Raw genomic sequence first — 19841 nt, forward strand, 5'->3', positions numbered from 1 at the left:
GAGAGTGTATGTTTATCAAATGGCGTCCTAGCTTCGTCTCTTCGATGCATATCAACTGACTTATGTTTCTCTCTTGTGTATCCCCTGATGATATGATTATTACACGAAAGTGCACTTGGGAACTTATCGTATCGTATTTCATTTTCCCCGTGGATTCATAGGATTCATAGTATAAAAAAAAAAAAAAAAAAAAAAAAAAATATATATATATATATATATATATATATATATATATATATATATATATATATATTATACTTTGTCGCTGTCTCCCGCGTTTGCGAGGTAGCGCAAGGAAACAGACGAAAGAAATGGCCCAACCCCCCCCATACACATGTATATACATACGACCACACACGCAAATATACATACGTACACAGCTTTCCATGGTTTACCCCAGACGCTTCACATGCCTTGATTCAATCCACTGACAGCACGTCAACCCCGGTATACCACATCGCTCCAATTCACTCTATTCCTTGCCCTCCTTTCACCCTCCTGCATGTTCAGCCCACGCCTCGCAACCATACAACATTGTTGGAACCACTATTCCTTCAAACATACCCATTTTTGCTTTCCGAGATAATGTTCTCGACTTCCACACATTCTTCAAGGCCCCCAGAATTTTCGCCCCCTCCCCCACCCTATGATCCACTTCCGCTTCCATGGTTCCATCCGCTGCCAGATCCACTCCCAGATATCTAAAACACTTCACTTCCTCCAGTTTTTCTCCATTCAAACTCACCTCCCAATACATATGTTTGTTTGTTTTTTTCATACTATTCGCCACTTCCCGCATTAGCGAGGTAGCGTTAAGAACAAAGGACTGGGCCTTTGAGGGAATATCCTCACCTGGCCCCCTGCTCTGTCCTTTCTCTTGGAGAAAAAAAAGAAGAAAAATATGAGAGGGGAGGATTTCCAGCCTCCCGCTCCCTTCCCTTTTAGTCGCCTTCTACAACACGCAGGGAATATGAGGGAACTATTCTTTCTCCCCTATCCCTAGGGATAATATATATATATATATATATATATATATATATATATATATATATATATATATATATATATATATATATATATCTTTCTTTCTTTCAAACTATTTGCCATTTCCCGCATTAGCGAGGTAGCGTTAAGAACAGAGGACTGGGCCTTTGAGGGAACACCCTCACCTGGCCCAATTCTCTGTTCCTTCTTTTGGAAAATTAAAAAAAAACGAGAGGGGAGGATTTCCAGCCCCCCGCTCCCTCCCCTTTTAGTCGCCTTCTACGACACGCAGGGAATACGTGGGAAGTATTCTTTCTCCCCTATCCCCAGGGAAAATATATATATATATATATATATATATATATATATATATATATATATATATATATATATATATATATATATATATATATATATAAGTGAGTCAGTTGTTGTTCGCTGATGACACAGCGCTGGTGGCTGATTCATGTGAGAAACTGCAGAAGCTGGTGACTGAGTTTGGTAAAGTGTGTGGAAGAAGAAAGTTAAGAGTAAATGTGAATAAGAGCAAGGTTATTAGGTACAGTAGGGTTGAGGGTCAAGTCAATTGGGAGGTGAGTTTGAATGGAGAAAAACTGGAGGAAGTGAAGTGTTTTAGATATCTGGGAGTGGATCTGGCAGCGGATGGAACCATGGAAGCGGAAGTGGATCATAGGGTGGGGGAGGGGGCGAAAATTCTGGGGGCCTTGAAGAATGTGTGGAAGTCGAGAACATTATCTCGGAAGGCAAAAATGGGTATGTTTGAAGGAATAGTGGTTCCAACAATGTTGTATGGTTGCGAGGCGTGGGCTATGGATAGAGTTGTGCGCAGGAGGATGGATGTGCTGGAAATGAGATGTTTGAGGACAATGTGTGGTGTGAGGTGGTTTGATCGAGTGAGTAACGTAAGGGTAAGAGAGATGTGTGGAAATAAAAAGAGCGTGGTTGAGAGAGCAGAAGAGGGTGTTTTGAAGTGGTTTGGGCACATGGAGAGGATGAGTGAGGAAAGATTGACCAAGAGGATATATGTGTCGGAGGTGGAGGGAACAAGGAGAAGAGGGAGACCAAATTGGAGGTGGAAAGATGGAGTGAAAAAGATTTTGTGTGATCGGGGCCTGAACATGCAGGAGGGTGAAAGGAGGGCAAGGAATAGAGTGAATTGGAGCGATGTGGTATACCGGGGCTGACGTGCTGTCAGTGGATTGAATCAAGGCATGTGAAGCGTCTGGGGTAAACCATGGAAAGCTGTGTAGGTATGTATATTTGCGTGTGTGGACGTATGTATATACATGTGTATGGGGGGGGTTGGGCCATTTCTTTCGTCTGTTTCCTTGCGCTACCTCGCAAACGCGGGAGACAGCGACAAAGTATAAAAAAAAAAAAAAAAAAAATATATATATATATATATATATATATGTATATATATATATATATATATATATATATATATATATATATATATATATATATAGCTGAATGGCTGCCTAAATCCAATAAAGTTATATTGATTTTTGTTTCATTTATCTTTCTCACAATTACAAGTGAGTTAACAACGATGAGCCACTTTAATCTTGCTCTTTCCTCTATACTTTGATGAGACCCTTCTCTCTCTCTCTCTCTCTCTCTCTCTCTCTCTCTCTCTCTCTCTCTCTCTCTCTCTCTCTCTCTCTCTCTCTCTCTCTCTATCTATCTATCTATCTATCTATCTATCTCACAAGAGGTGGTGACGACGTAACGAAACCAGGTGTACTTTAAGGTGTGTGTGTGTGTGTGTGTGTGTGGGGCTAAGCAGCACTGATCGTTCACTAATAGCCCGCCTCTCTTCCCTCCCTCCCTCCTTCCCTCCCTCACCACCGCCACCTCCTTACCACCACCTCCTCCTCCTCCTTACCACCACCTCCTCCTCCTCCTCCTCCTCCTCCTCCTCCTTTTCCTCCTCCTCCTCCTCCCATTTGGCTGATGGTTCCTTCCCACTCCCATTATCCCAGCGTCATTTAACCTTTGAAGGTGGTGAGTAAGAGGGTGAAAGTGTGTCCATTACCACCAGCCAACACCCGTGTGAGAGGGAGAATGAAGGAGGGAATAAAAAATGGCTGGTGGTGGTGTATTGTGTTACTTTTTGCGTCTTGTACATGGATGATTATCACCGAACGTCTTGTACATGGATGATTATCACCGAACGTCTTGTACATGGATGATTATCACCAAACGTCTTGTACATGGATGATTATCACCAAACGTCTTGTACATGGATGATTATCACCAAACGTCTTGTACATGGATGATTATCACCAAACGTCTTGTCAATGGATAATTATCACCAAACGTCTTGTACATGGATGATTACCACCAAACGTCTCGTACATGGATGATTATCACCAAACGTCTCGTACATGGATGATTACCACCAAACGTCTTGTACATGGATGATTATCACCCAACGTCTTGTACATGGATGATTATCACTAAACGTCTTGTACATGGATGATTATCACCAAACGTCTCGTACATGGATGATTATCACTAAACGTCTTGTAAATGGATGATTATCACCAAACGTCTTGTACATGGATGATTATCACCCAACGTATTGTACATGGATGATTATCACCACACGTCTTGTACATGGATGATTATCACCAAACGTCTCGTACATGGATGATTACCACCAAACGTCTCGTACATGGATGATTACCACCAAACGTCTCGTACATGGATGATTACCACCAAACGTCTTGTACATGGATGATTATCACCAAACGTCTCGTACATGGATGATTACCACCAAACGTCTCGTACATGGATGATTACCACCAAACGTCTCGTACATGGATGATTACCACCAAACGTCTCGTACATGGATGATTACCACCAAACGTCTTGTACATGGATGATTATCACCAAACGTCTTGTACATGGATGATTATCACCCAACGTCTTGTACATGGATGATTATCACTAAACGTCTTGTACATGGATGATTATCACCAAACGTCTTGTACATGGATGATTATCACCACACGTCTTGTACATGGATGATTATCACCAAACGTCTTGTACATGGATGATTATCACCACACGTCTTGTACATGGATGATTATCACCACACGTCTTGTACATGGATGATTATCACCACACGTCTTGTACATGGATGATGATTATCACCAAACGTTGTAAATGGATGATTATCACCCAACGTTGTACATGGATGATTATCACCAAACGTTGTAAATGGATGATTATCACCAAACGTTGTACATGGATGATTATCACCAAACGTTGTAAATGGATGATTATCACCAAACGTTGTACATGGATGATTATCACCAAACGTCTTGTACATGGATGATTATCACCACACGTCTTGTACATGGATGATTATCACCACACGTCTTGTACATGGATGATGATTATCACCAAACGTCTTGTACATGGATGATTATCACCACACGTCTCGTACATGGATGATTATCACCACACGTCTCGTACATGGATGATTATCACCAAACGTCTTGTACATGGATGATTATCACCAAACGTCTTGTACATGGATGATTATCACCACACATCTTGTCAGTGGATAATTATCACCAAACGTCTTGTACATGGATGATTATCACCAAACGTCTTGTACATGGATGATTATCACCAAACGTCTTGTCAGTGGATAATTATCACCAAACGTCTCGTAAATGGATGATTATCACCAGCCGAAGATTGTTAATTAGAATCTGTCTTAGGAGGAAATAAATGGGGGACGAGATAAGGAATTATTCATGATCATACACCGATATCTTTAAAGTTATTCATGATCATACACCGATACTTTTTAGAGTAAAGAGTTGCAAAAGAGTTCGTATATTATCCCCTGTGTATTCATACACTGTGAGTATTCCCTATGTATTCATACACTGTGAGTATTCCCTATGTATTCATACACTGTGAGTATTCCCTATGTATTCATACACTGTGAGTATTCCCTATGTATTCATACACTGTGAGTATTCCCTATGTATTCATACACTGTGAGTATTCCCTATGTATTCATACACTGTGAGTATTCCCTATGTATTCATACACTGTGAGTATTCCCTATGTATTCATACACTGTGAGTATTCCCTATGTATTCATACACTGTGAGTATTCCCTATGTATTCATACACTGTGAGTATTCCCTATGTATTCATACACTGTGAGTATCCCCTATGTATTCATACACTGTGAGTATCTCTATGTATTCATACACTGTGAGTATTCCCTATGAATTCATACACTGTGAGTATTCCCTATGTATTCATACACTGTGAGTATTCCCTGTGTATTCATACACTGTGAGTATTCCCTATGTATTCATACACTGTGAGTATTCCCTATGTATTCATACACTGTGAGTATTCCCTATGTATTCATACACTGTGAGTATTCCCTATGTATTCATACACTGTGAGTATTTCCTATGTATTCATACACTGTGAGTATTCCCTATGTATTCATACACTGTGAGTATTCCCTATGTATTTATACACTGTGAGTATTCCCTATGTATTTATACACTGTGAGTATTCCTTATGTATTCACACACTGTGAGTATTCCTTATGTATTCATACACTGTGAGTATTCCCTATGTATTTATACACTGTGAGTATTCCCTATGTATTCATACACCGTGAGTATTCCTTATGTATTCATACACTGTGAGTATTCCTTATGTATTCACACACTGTGAGTATTCCTTATGTATTCATACACTGTGAGTATTCCCTATGTATTCATACACTGTGAGTATTTCCTATGTATTCATACACTGTGAGTATTCCCTATGTATTCATACACTGTGAGTATTCCCTATGTATTCATACACTGTGAGTATTCCCTATGTATTCATACACTGTGAGTATTCCCTATGTATTCATACACTGTGAGTATTCCCTATGTATTCATACACTGTGAGTATTCCCTATGTATTCATACACTGTGAGTATCCCCTATGTATTCATACACTGTGAGTATTCCCTGTGTATTCATACACTGTGAGTATTCCCTATGTATTCATACACTGTGAGTATTCCTTATGTATTCATACACTGTGAGTATTCCTTATGTATTCATACACTGTGAGTATTCCCTATGTATTCATACACTGTGAGTATTCCCTATGTATTCATAGACTGAGTGAAGAACTCGTGAATGATATTGTTCACCCTTGCTGGTCAGGTTCGAGAACCTCATACTGTATCTGTTCATATGTGTTCGAACGTTTCGAACCAGTATTGTGATACATATGTGTCTGTTTCTGTACTTCTTATCAGGTCTTTGCTTTTACCTTTGTAATTAAGAAATCTAAGATGTTTCTCCACTACTTATCAGTTCTCTGCTTTGATGTTTGTATTTACTTAAGAACTTTAAGTGGCCTGAGATTAGAAATATGTAAAATAACGACTCGAAGACTCGTTCGCTAAGGATTAGATGTTGCTTCACGAGAAGGCTTCGACACTTCCTTGTGTCGAAACACTTCATGAGGTCTTCAAATACCGCTTCGAACACAAAGAAGCTCTGAAGACTACAGGGATGATATCTTTCTTTTTTTTTTTTTAGATTCATGAAAATATTGCAATGGAATGATGTAGTCATATTAACAATGGTGACAACTTGAATGACCTGGTTTCATCAAGAGTTAAGACTAAAGTACTGAGGTTATTATCATTAATGATGTGATGATGGTTTGGTTTGGGTGGTAGAATTTGGGCAAAATGTCTATTGACTGCCAGGGTCATTAAGGCCGTCAGCGACAGGTGATAACCATGGGCGAATCGTCTTTTAACACTCTCGGATGTTCGAGATGTTGCTATGATCAGACACACTCGAACTGCGTGTATGTCTTGCACATGTGGCAATAAAGGTAGAATTTGGGAATTCTTGTGGAGGTCAGTAGAGTTTTACTAGGGTCCCTACACTAGGTGATACGAAATTACCCATTTTGTGCTATACGGGGGGAGAGAGAAAGAGAGTTCTACACTCGTGAGGCCACATCTCTTGAAAAAATTTTATCACACAAGTTTTAAGAAACTCTGTATGTTGGCTATAATATTCAGAATATCTTGACTCTGTTTATTCTATATATCCACTACCCTTACGCTGTACAAAAGAATACTTCTTTACATTATTTTCCATTAGTTTTCCGTCCTAGATTTTATACATGGTTGGTCCGTTAAGTGTTCTGTACATATCTCTTTCGAAGAACTGTTCACTTTACGCCATTAAGCTGGATGAAAAGCTTAATGTTTGTGATCAGGCAATACTTTACTCTCTCTCTCTCTCTCTCTCTCTCTCTCTCTCTCTCTCTCTCTCTCTCTCTCTCTCTCTCTCTCTCTACCACAGCAGACAAATCTAAGGTCGCTCACCTTCCCCCCCTATAACTCTTCATTCTTGATTTTGATATCATCTTTGTTGTCTTCCTCTGGACCCTTTTCTACCAGTTCTTAATGCTTATCTAAGTGCGTCGACCTAACTTGAGAGACGTATCCTAGAGTTGGTTTGATGTGAGATGTGATCGGTTTGTTCAATGTTTTCATTATCCACCTACTTCGGTGTAGATCCATTATACCACAGTAGAATATATATCTCATTTGATATTGTCGTACAATGGGACACTGTTCAAAGTTCAGAAAGGATGTCGACTCTCAGAGAGCTCTCTCTCTCTCTCTCTCTCTCTCTCTCTCTCTCTCTCTCTCTCTCTCTCTCTCTCTCTCTCTCTCACACACACACACACACACACACACACATAGAGTCCTTGCGATTGTTATGTATTAAGTAATAACCTTATCGAAGCCTTCTCTTGTCGTGTTCCGTTATCATTATTCCTCTACATCTTCTTTGGTTTAATCTTATCAAAGATGCTTTTTTTTCCAAGACATCCTTCACATCCTCTCTCTCTCACTGGTGTTGGTGCCACAGTGTCTTCCACCGTGAAAACCACTGTGAAAGTCGTCACTCAGTTCCTCACATGTCCTTCATACATCTTTCTTTTACAACTCATCTCTCTGAGAACCTTAGCTTGATCAGCTGCTCATGAACAAACATTTTACTCCTGACGAAAGTATGTAAAAAGATATTTTGGGTCATCTCCAACCACGTCTAAAATATCTTTTTTGTACGAAGATTCAGACATGAGCACCTGGGTTGGGTGTGGGCCCGACTGCCGCGCGCCATAGGACTCGAACCTATGCAAGTTCGACCTAGGGTGGGGACCATTGGAGACTCATAGCCAGTAGCGCTATCCACTATAGCACACAGGCCCGTGTGTGTGTGTGTGTGTGTGTGTGTGTGTGTGTGTGTGTAGAACGCACATGGAGCGTTGGGAGTGGAGGTGGTCGAGGGTGTGTGGGCAAGTAAAAGTGAACACGCTCTTCATTAGCCAACATATGATTGCACGCACACTCGGACACACTTGCGTGAGGGGAGTACATGTAAGGAGGGTGCTAGGGGAGAGGAGGGAGAGTGGGGAGAGGAGGAGGGAGAATGGGGAGAGGAGGAGGGAGAATGGGGAGAGGAGGGACTGTGAGGTAGAGGAGGAAGAGTGGGGAGAGGAGGAGGGAGAATGGGTAGAGGAGGGAGTGTGGGGTAGAGGAGGGAGAGTGGGGAGAGGAGGAGGGAGTGTGGGGAGAGGAGGAGGGAGAATGGGGAGATGAGGGAGTGTGGAGGAGAGGAGGAAGAGTGGGAAGAGGAGGGAGAATGGGAAGAGGAGGGAGAGTGGGGAGAGAGGAGGAGAGGGGAGAGGAGGGGGAGTGTAGGGAGAGAAGGGAGATAGGGGAGTGTGGGGAGAGCAGGGGGAGTGTGGGGAGAGGAGGAGGAGGAGGGGAGAGGAGCAGTCGTTTAGTTCTGAAGGCGACACGGTGGTCGACCCTGGCAATAAACTTCACTGTCGTCTCGTATAGGAAAAAAAATATTTTGGGGGGTCGTCTGGTTTATCCAGGATTAGCTACTATGTCTATACGTGTATGACTAGCACAGTACTATGAAAAATAAGAAAATAGAAAAAGTGTGACGAGTTTAAAAGTAAAGCTATAGTGATTTCTATGAAAGTATGTATACTTTGTATGTATCATGTGTCAATATACTTTTTCTGTTGCAGGTAGGCAATGGAGGCGTTAGTATGGCATCCTCACGTGGCAACGTTGGTTGATAAAAGTAAGTGCTAACAGTGGCAACGTTGGTTGATAAGTGCTAACAGTGGCAACGTTGGTTAGTAAGTGCTAACAGTGGCAACGTTGGTTGATAAAAGTAAATGGTAACAGTGGCAACGTTGGTTAGTAAGTGCTAACAGTGGCAACGTTGGTTGATAAAAGTAAATGCTAACAGTGGCAACGTTGGTTAGTAAGTGCTAACAGTGGCAACGTTGGTTGATAAAAGTAAATGCTAACAGTGGCAACGTTGGTTAGTAAGTGCTAACAGTGGCAACGTTGGTTAGTAAGTGCTAACAGTGGCAGCGTTGGTTAGTAAGTGCTAACAGTGGCACGTTGGTTAGTAAGTGCTAACAGTGGCAGCGTTGGTTGATAAAAGTAAATGGTAACAGTGGCAACGTTGGTTAGTAAGTGCTAACAGTGGCAACGTTGGTTAGTAAGTGCTAACAGTGGCAACGTTGGTTGATAAAAGTAAATGGTAACAGTGGCAACGTTGGTTAGTAAGTGCTAACAGTGGCAACGTTGGTTGATAAAAGTAAATGCTAACAGTGGCAACGTTGGTTGATAAAAGTAAATGCTAACAGTGGCAACGTTGGTTAGTAAGTGCTAACAGTGGCAACGTTGGTTAGTAAGTGCTAACAGTGGCAGCGTTGGTTAGTAAGTGCTAACAGTGGCACGTTGGTTAGTAAGTGCTAACAGTGGCAACATTGGTTAGCAAATGCTAACAGTGGCAACGTTGGTTGATAAAAGTAAATGTTAACAGTGGCAACGTTGGTTAGTAAGTGCTAACAGTGGCAACGTTGGTTAGTAAGTGCTAACAGTGGCAACGTTGGTTAGTAAGTGCTAACAGTGGCAACGTTGGTTAGTAAGTGCTAACAGTGGCAACGTTGGTTAGTAAGTGCTAACAGTGGCAACGTTGGTTAGTAAGTGCTAACAGTGGCAACGTTGCTATGATCTGTGTTTGGTTATACATTTGTTTGTCGCCAAAAAAAAATACAGTTTTACGGAAGTGTATAAGAGAGGATTTTGTCGTTGTTAAACCTGGTTACCGTCTCCCCCAAAATAAATAGGTTTAAAGAGGGAGTTTAAGGGGGGGCCTTTAAAAGGGGATCTTTTAAGGATGAATCTTGGACTTAAAATTTTTTTAAAGGAACTTCGTCCCGTTGTGTGATAAGATAAACTCTCTACACAAGAGGATCAAAACCTCCCTTCTCATCCTACAATCCTACGTGTAGGTCTCTCTCTCTCTCTCTCTCTCTCTCTCTCTCTCTCTCTCTCTCTCTCTCTCTCTCTCTCTCTCTCTCCTCCCTCCATCTCTGCTCTCTCTCTCTCTCTCTCTCTCTCTCTCTCTCTCTCTCTCTCTCTCTCTCTCTCTCTCTCACTGTTCCCTCCTCCCCCCTCCTCCTCCCCCTCCATCCCTGTACCACTCCTTCCTTCCTTCCTTCATCCCTTCCTTCCTCCCTTCCTCCCTCCCTTCCTTCCTCCCTCTGTCCCTCCCTTCCTTCCTCCCTCCCTTCCTTCCTCCCTCTGTCCCTCCCTTCCTTCCTCCCTTCCTCCCTCCCTTCCTTCCTTCCTTCCTTCCTTCCTTCCTCCCTCTGTCCCTCCCTTCCTTCCTCCCTTCCTTCCTCCCTCTGTCCCTCCTTCCTTCCTTCCTTCCTTCCTTCCCTCCTTCCTTCCCTCCCTCCTTCCTCTTCCAGCTACACGCACGTAACACTGGATCGTTGGCACGGAACACCTCCGCCCTTGCTAACATGGTGTTCACCACCTCACGAGCGAGGACAGGCGGGAGCACCAGGGCGACGCGATAGATAGAGTAGACAGAGAGAATATGGAGATAAAAGATGACGTGTGTGTGATCCTCCCGCTGATCATAGCATTCACGAGATGGTTGTGTGGTGAGGAATGAGGGGTGATGAATGGCTGGGAGGAGCACACATACACACACACACACACACACACACACTCACACACACACCCACACACACTCACACACACACACTCACACACACCACACACACACACACACACACACACACACACACACACACACAGACCAGTGTCGACCCAAGAAGACGCTTACTGAGGCAACCTGGGTCTCCTTGCGACCTTCCCATTACGACACAGGTTACGACAATGCTCTTCGCTACTGACTGTCGAGGGTCCACAGTGGGTTTCGAACGGGTGGAAAATGGTATGTGTGCTTGTGGTTGTTTGTCTTTGGTTTATTGAGCTTGAAGGTTATTTATAATGGCCTGTGTGGAGGATGGTTACGGACCCATGAGTACGACGGTACGAGGCTTAAGAGCAAGGCTGTGTGACCCTTAAGGGCTTAAGGTCAAAGGTCGGGCCTTCATACCCAAGGGTCGTATCGTAACGTGTGTGAGGGGTCGTACCGTCGTGCACAAGGGTCATACCCGTAGAGCTTTGAGAGTGTGTGAGCCGCAGATATGGCCACTTTGTGAGGCGAATATGATGTTTTAGCATGAGAGAGAGAGAGAGAGAGAGAGAGAGAGAGAGAGAGAGAGAGAGAGAGAGAGAGAGAGAGAGAGAGACCCCACAGAAGGATACCTCCTCTCTCTTCACAATAGCCACAATATAAAGAGGGAAGTGAAAGCGGACAGAAGGAACGTACACTCGATCCCGGCGAGGAAGTGACCCGAGGTGTGTAAACATCTGAGGAGGAGGAGGAGGAGGGAGACTCGCCACACACACACACACACACACACACACACACACACACCACACACACACACACCACACACACATACGCCACACACACACGTAGCCATCCTTCCACATACCAGTGGAGGACGGCGTATGCATAGATACGCCTCTGGCGTATATATCCCCTGCGCATTCACAGCCAGTCAATGCACGTACGTATGTCTTGGTGCGTATGTTGTGTGCGCGCGTGTGTGTGTGTGTGTGTGTGTGTGTGTGTGTGTGTGTGTGTGTGTGTGACACATATACGCTCCTTATGTCCTGGTGTTCACCTCATCCCCACCTCACATAGTGCTCGCCTCATACCCACCTCACCTCCACCTCATCTAGTGCTCACCTCATACCCACCTCACCTAATACCCACCTCATGCCCACCTCATCTAGTGCTCACCTCATACCCACCTCACCTAATACCCACCTCATCCCCACCTCATCTAGTGGTCACCTCATACCCACCTCACCTAATACCCACCTCATACCCACCTCATCTAGTGTTCACCTCATACCCACCTCACCTAATATCCACCTCATGCCCACCTCATATAGTGTTCACCTCATACCCACCTCACCTAATACCCACCTCATACCCACCTCACCTAATACCCACCTCATACCCACCTCACTAAGTGATCACCTCATGCTGATCTCACCTCATGCCCACCACATTGAGGTCAGGGATAAAAGAACGATTTCACATCATGATTACAGAACTACGAATGACGTCATACTAATTGCCAAACAATGTAAGAGCAATCTAACCTTCTGAACTTTATGCTAATGAACACACTAATTCGTATTTGGTTTTCTCCAAAAATGATTTAGTCATTTTGAATAATGATTTCAATGTATTGGAAATTTATGGGGAGCTGTCGAACTACGAGGTCGAGTTGTGGAATCTGTCGAATAACAGTGTGTGTGTGTGGGGGGGAGGGGGGGTATTTCAGTATATGTGAACGTGTCGAATACGATTGGAGGCTGTCGAATGATTGGAGGCTTGTCGAATGGATGCATTAGGGTCATTGAAACTGGTCGAATACTAGAAAGTAGTCGAATTATGGGGAGGGTGTCGAATGGATACATTAGGGTAATGGAAGCTGGTCAAATACTGGAAGGTAGTCGAATTATCGGAGGCTGTCGAATCGATGCATTAGGGTAATGGAAGCTGGTCGAATATAGTGAGGCAGTCGAATCATGAGAGGCTGTCGAACGTGCGATTCCCACACTCTGACAGATCTCATTATTTTTCCTTTTATACTCCTCACGAATCACTCTTTAAATCGCTCATTTCATTCTCATCAATTGTAAATTGTCGATACCACGATTTCTTTGTTCCATTTCCGTTGTGGATGTACCGAGAAATAGATCAACAAAGGTATATTATGTCGTCAGACTCTCTGTCTCTCTCTCTCTCTCTCTCTCTCTCTCTCTCTCTCTCTCTCTCTCTCTCTCTCTCTCTCTCTCTCTCAACCCGGCCAGAAAGCTAGAACGATCATTCAGTGTATTGTCAGAAGAAGAAATGAAAAGCCATGGCACTTCCAGACACATTTAAAAGAAAACTTGTCACATGGTTTAAATCAATCCCAGATGAACCCAGAGTTAATGATCGTGTACTGCAGGTGGGCAGCTGAGATGAATAATAGTCTTACCGCCTCGAACAAGACGTGCCAACTTACTCCCAGGTAAGGAGGGGCGTCCAGAGGGGAAGGAGAGATACCTTTGCATTTCGTATTGTCCAAGAATCGAACCATGGTACTCCTCATTGTGAGTTGAACATGTTAACAACCTGATGATTCTGTATTTACAGACTTCTTGAAGGGGTTTTCGTGCTTTTGTATTTACAGACATCTTGAAGGGGTCTTCAAGTCTTTGTATTTACAGACTTCTTGAAGGGGCGTCTTTATGGCTTTGTATTTACAGATTTTTTGAAGGGGTCTTCATGGATTTCTATTTACAGTCTTATTCTTGAAGGGGTTTTCATGGCTTTGTATTTACAGACATCTTGAAGGAGTCTTCATCGCTTTGTATTTACAAACTTCTTCAGGGTTCTTGTCATCTTCACGTGAGTTCAAGTCCTTTTCTGTGACCTTCACGTGAGTTCAAGTCCTTTTCTGTGACCTTCACGTGAGTTCAAGTCCTTTTCTGTGACCTTCACGTGAGTTCAAGTCCTTTTCTGTGACCTTCACGTGAGTTCAAGTCCTTTTCTGTGACCTTCAGGCTCTTGGGAATTGGACGATAGTGAGAGGATTCTGAACATCTCGTGTCATGTAGTCCAAAACATATATATTCTGTCGTAACTCAATGCAAGACCTTCCGCTGGTTGGTGTGACCTGGCGAGCGAGCGAACTTCTTTTTTTTTGACGCCAGGTAATGTGTGACCTTTGACATCACCTCTCCTACAATCTGTCTCCAGATACTGATGGATAACGGAGGGCGAACTCGATTCAGACTAGTGGGTTTGAAGCTCTTCATCTAAGAAACGCTCTCACGAATGTCATTTGTTTTTTTTTTCTTTCCTCTCTCTTTTCCTCAATGACGTTTCGAAATCGGCACATTCGATCCTTCAAGCCTCGGGGTTGAGCCGCTGGATGTGTGGTAGTGATTTATGTAAAGGTTGGACCCACCAGCTTCTAAGGCTCCGTGGTTATGGCGGGTTTTTAGTTTGTGTATATTTTTTTTTTCCCTCCCCCCCCCGCTCTCGTCTATTTAGGTCAGCCGCCTCGCTGACTCACTGTTGGCTTATTAATGGCTTGGGAGGGAAGGTAGACGAAGGAGAATGGTTCATGGGCTCCCCGCGTAGCGCCTTCGGTGCTTTTAGACAACAGCATTCCACACACTCCCCCACCCCTCTCACTGGCCACCTGTTACAATATCACACACCTTCGTGAATAGAATTACGTCGCTTAAAACTCCGCAAAGAAATGCTCCTCTGTTTCACGGAGTCCTGGCCACTGTGGTTCAGCTGGGTCTACATGTGGGTTTATATGTATAAGTTGACCATATGTAACTCCCATGGCTGTTCCAACCTTATACAGAAATTGCAAGTGGAACCAGCGAGTGGGTCAGTGGTAGAACAAGAAGCTAGACCACTTAACAACAGCAGGCACGCCTGTTGGTTGTAGGTGGGGTGGGAGAGAGAGAGAGAGAGAGAGAGAGAGGGAGGGAGGGAGGGAGGTTCTGGAGGCTTCCTTCCCTCCCCCTCTTCGATGAAAAGATGTTTAAGTAATTGTGAGGTTTGAGATGTATTTCTTTTTTTATCTAAATTATGTTAGATAGTTAGTTTGACGAATAAGGATGTACTTATACAAAGGGCATCAAAATTATCAATAGTCATTGCTGGCATTATTATCTTTACTACCGGTAGTAGCATTACTACTTCTACTTCTAAACCCCACCATCCCTCGGCTATCTACAACCTCATTTGACATTCACGTATGCACCACCGCTTCTGTGGTAGTCCAACCCTAATACTCAAACAACCCTACGTTTAGAGCTCAGCTGGATCTGTGGCCATTCATACTGCGGCCTTAACGACCAGTTGAGTGGTTAACGTTACTCTGTACTGTTGAATATATTATATGTTCTAAAGGTCAGTTACCTGTGGTGTGTCGAGGTAATGTTAATGTGTACAGTGTGTAGCAGTCTCTTTGAAAGTTGCACCAGTTTTACAATCTGTGCCGAAAATTGTTCTGTTCTGTTTAGACACTGGTTCTTTTACGATTCTCAAAAGCAATATAAATTTACGTCAGTAACACTATGTAGATAATTTTTTTGTTTCTTCTGCCATATAAATGATTTCTTTAAGCGTAATGTCACCGTGGTAGACTAGATGTAAAATGGTTTTCAAATTTTCAGATATACGCTTTATGTTTAGTGTCTCCTAATTTCTTTTTATTTAGAAAACGTGAGTCTGTTGAACAAAATTATGTCCCATTCCAACGAATAAAGAATATACACGTAAACTGGGGAAGAAATTCGATTTTTTTAAAAGGAAGAAGAAACGTCTCTGGGGTAAACCATAGAAAGGGCTGTGGGGCCTGGACGTGGATAGGGAGCTGTGGTTTCGGTGCATTACACATGACAGCTAGAGACTGAGAGTGAATGAATGTGGCCTTTCTTCGTCTGTTCCGGGCGCTACCTCGTCAACGCGGGAAACGGCGGTCAAGTAAGAGGGGGAAAAAAAAGAAGAAAATTCATCATTGATAAGAGACGATGGGTTCTTGCATGGGATAATGAAATGAATAAAGACGCTGGACAGTGAATAACTTTCATTGTCATTGGTAAATGACCTTCATGATCATAAATTGATACTCGAGGGTGTGGCTGGAGGAGTCCGTAGGTGTGCCTGGAGCCTGGGGGCGCGGGTGTATGTGGTGTGGATTAAACTTAGGGGTGTGGCTGGAGCCTGGGGGTGTGCCTGGAGTCCTGGGGTTGTGCCTGGAGTCTGGGGGCTGTGCCTGGAGCCTAAGGTGGTGTGGATCAAACTTAGGGAGTGTGGCTGGAGCCTGGGAATGTGTCCGGAGCCTGGTGGTGTGGTGTGAGGTGGTTTGATCGAGTAAGTAATGAAAGGGTAAGAGAGATGTGTGGTAATAAAAAGAGTGTGGTTGAGAGAGCAGGAGAGGGTGTGTTGAAATGGTTTGGACGTATGGAGAGGATGAGTGAGATGTTGATAAAGAGGATATATATGTCAGAGGTGGAGGGGAAAAGGAGAAATGGAGATGAAAGGATGGAGTGAAAAGATTTTGAGCAATCGCGGCCTAAACATACAGGAGGGTGAGAGGCTTTCAAGGAATAGAGTGAATTGGAACGATGTGGTATACCAGAGTCGATGTGCTGTCATTGGACTGCACGAAAGCATGGGAAGCGGCTGGGATAAACCATGGAAAGGTCTGTTGGACTTGATTGTGGATAGGAAGCTGTGGTTTCGGCGAATTAAGTACGACAGCTAGAGAATGGATGTGAGTGAATGCAGCCTGACTTCATTCGGCCCTGGCGCTACGTCGCTAACACAGGAGACTGCAATCAAGTATAAAGAAAAAAATTATATATATATATATATATATATATATATATATATATATATATATATATATATATATATATATATTACATATATATTATGTTAAGATGATCACACTAGTCCGTGATGATAGTTATGAGGGTGAAATCGCAATTCAGTAGTTCAGATAATTTCACTCGACATGTAATTTGTGCCAAATGTATTGATGAATTACATGTTAAAACTATATGAACCCCCACTGTATTGCGATTTATATATATATATATATATATATATATATATATATATATATATATATATATATATATATTACAAATAACATTCACTAGGAACAGAAGTGAGTGTTCTTGTTCTTGGTGAACAGCTGGCGAGAAACTGCTCTCTCCGACGTAACACATGGTATTTAGAATGCCACAGGTCTTGCTAGAAGGGAGCCGGGGGAGGAGGAGAATAAACTTGGTAGAATTCATAAGTTACCCACGAGAAAGAAATCTGATAATGCATCCAGTGGAGAAGTGACTCTCTCTCTCTCTCTCTCTCTCTCTCTCTCTCTCTCTCTCTCTCTCTCTCTCTCTCTCTCTCTCTCTCTCTCTCTCTCTCTCTCTCTCTCGTGTATTCAACCCGCTCTAGAACCGCGCACACAGTGGAACAGATGGACCCTAAAGTTGACTGACAGATTCTAAGCGGGGAAAAAAAGAAAATGAAAAAGAAAAATAAATCTCTACACTTGGTCTTGTAATAGAGGGTATCCCCTCGCTATGGGGCAGAAGCAAATTACAGACGATGAAGATGAGAAGCATAGATCTACCTTCTGCCTACCTTCTGCCTACCTTCTGCCTACCTTCCTACTTACCTACCTGCCTACCTTCCTACTTACCTACCTACCTACATACATACCTCCTTACATATGTAAGTACTTACCTACCTTCCTGCTACCTTCCTGCCTACCTACTTCCTGCCTACCTGCCTACCTACCTACCTACATACATACCTCCTTACATATATAAGTACTTACCTACCCACCTGCCTACCTTCCTGCCTACCTACTTCCTGCCTACCTTCCTACTTACCTACCTACCTACATACATACCTCCTTACATATATAAGTACTTACCTACCCACCTGCCTACCTTCCTACTTACCTACCTACCTACATACATACCTCCTTACATATGTAAGTACTTACCTACCCACCTGCCTACCTGCCTACCTTCCTACTTACCTACCTACCTACATACCTCCTTACATATGTAAGTACTTACCTACCCACCTGCCTACCTTCCTGCCTACCTACCTACCTACATACATACCTCCTTACATATATAAGTACTTACCTACCCACCTGCCTACCTGCCTACCTACCTACCTCCTTACATATATAAGTACTTACCTACCCACCTGCCTACCTGCCTACCTACCTACCTACATACATACCTCCTTACATATGTAAGTACTTACCTACCTTCCTGCCTACCTTCCTACTTACCTACTACCTACCTACCTACCTACCTCCTTACATATGTAAGTACTTACCTACCCACCTGCCTACCTTCTGCCTACCTTCTGCCTACCTTCTGCCTACCTTCTGCCTACCTTCTGCCTACCTTCTGCCTACCTTCTGCCTACCTTCTGCCTACCTTCTGCCTACCTACCTTCCTGCCTACCTACCTACCTACATACATACCTCCTTACATATATAAGTACTTACCTACCCACCTGCCTACCTGCCTACCTACCTACCTCCTTACATATGTAAGTACTTACCTACCCACCTGCCTACCTGCCTACCTACCTACCTACATACATACCTCCTTACATATGTAAGTACTTACCTACCTTCCTGCCTACCTACCTACCTACATACATACCTCCTTACATATATAAGTACTTACCTACCCACCTGCCTACCTATCTACCTTCCTGCCTACCTGCCTACCTACCTACCTACATACATACCTCCTTACATATGTAAGTACTTACCTACCCACCTGCCTACCTTCCTACTTACCTACTACCTACCTACATACCTCCTTACATATGTAAGTACTTACCTACCCACCTGCCTACCTATCTACCTTCCTGCCTACCTGCCTACCTACCTACCTCCTTACATATATAAGTACTTACCTACCCACCTGCCTACCTATCTACCTTCCTACCTACCTACCTACATACATACCTCCTTACATATATAAGTACTTACCTACCCACCTGCCTACCTATCTACCTTCCTACCTACCTACCTACATACATACCTCCTTACATATGTAAGTACTTACCTACCTTCCTGCTACCTACCTTCCTGCTACCTTCCTACTTACCTACCTACCTACATACATACCTCCTTACATATGTAAGTACTTACCTACCTTCCTGCCTACCTACCTACCTCCTTACATATATAACTACTTACCTACCCACCTGCCTACCTTCCTACTTACCTACCTACCTACATACATACCTCCTTACATATATAAGTACTTACCTACCCACCTGCCTACCTTCCTACTTACCTACCTACCTACTACCTACCTACCTACATACATACCTCCTTACATATGTAAGTACTTACCTACCTTCCTGCCTACCTGCCTACCTACCTACCTCCTTACATATGTAAGTACTTACCTACCCACCTGCCTACCTTCCTGCCTACCTACCTACCTACATACATACCTCCTTACATATATAAGTACTTACCTACCCACCTGCCTACCTTCCTACCTACCTTCCTCCTACCTACCTTCCTCCTACCTACCTTCCTCCTACCTACCTTCCTCCTACCTACCTTCCTCCTACCTACCTTCCTCCTACCTACCTTCCTGCTACCTTCCTGCCTACCTGCCTACCTACCTACCTACATACATACCTCCTTACATATATAACTACTTACCTACCCACCTGCCTACCTTCCTACTT

At 43.3% G+C, this 19841-nt stretch overlaps 1 protein-coding gene across 3 annotated transcripts in view; it reads left to right on the forward strand.

Moving 5' to 3' along the window:
• Positions 1 to 19841, forward strand: part of LOC139751113 (U-scoloptoxin(16)-Cw1a-like) — a 178734-nt gene that overhangs the window by 65175 nt on the left and 93718 nt on the right. Inside the window, exon 2 of one of the 3 annotated variants that reach the window (XM_071666229.1) lies at positions 9140 to 9191. The exons of 1 other annotated variant lie outside the window; for it this stretch is intronic. In XM_071666229.1, coding sequence (XP_071522330.1) covers positions 9143 to 9191 — 49 coding nt within the window. In that variant the 5' untranslated portion in view covers positions 9140 to 9142. Of the gene's footprint in view, positions 1 to 9135; positions 9192 to 19841 lie in introns of all 3 variants that reach the window. One more of the 3 variants, XM_071666222.1, reaches the window with a different exon arrangement.

The sequence above is a fragment of the Panulirus ornatus genome, chromosome 1 (assembly GCF_036320965.1).
Source record: "Panulirus ornatus isolate Po-2019 chromosome 1, ASM3632096v1, whole genome shotgun sequence".
Classification (NCBI taxonomy): domain Eukaryota; kingdom Metazoa; phylum Arthropoda; class Malacostraca; order Decapoda; family Palinuridae; genus Panulirus; species Panulirus ornatus.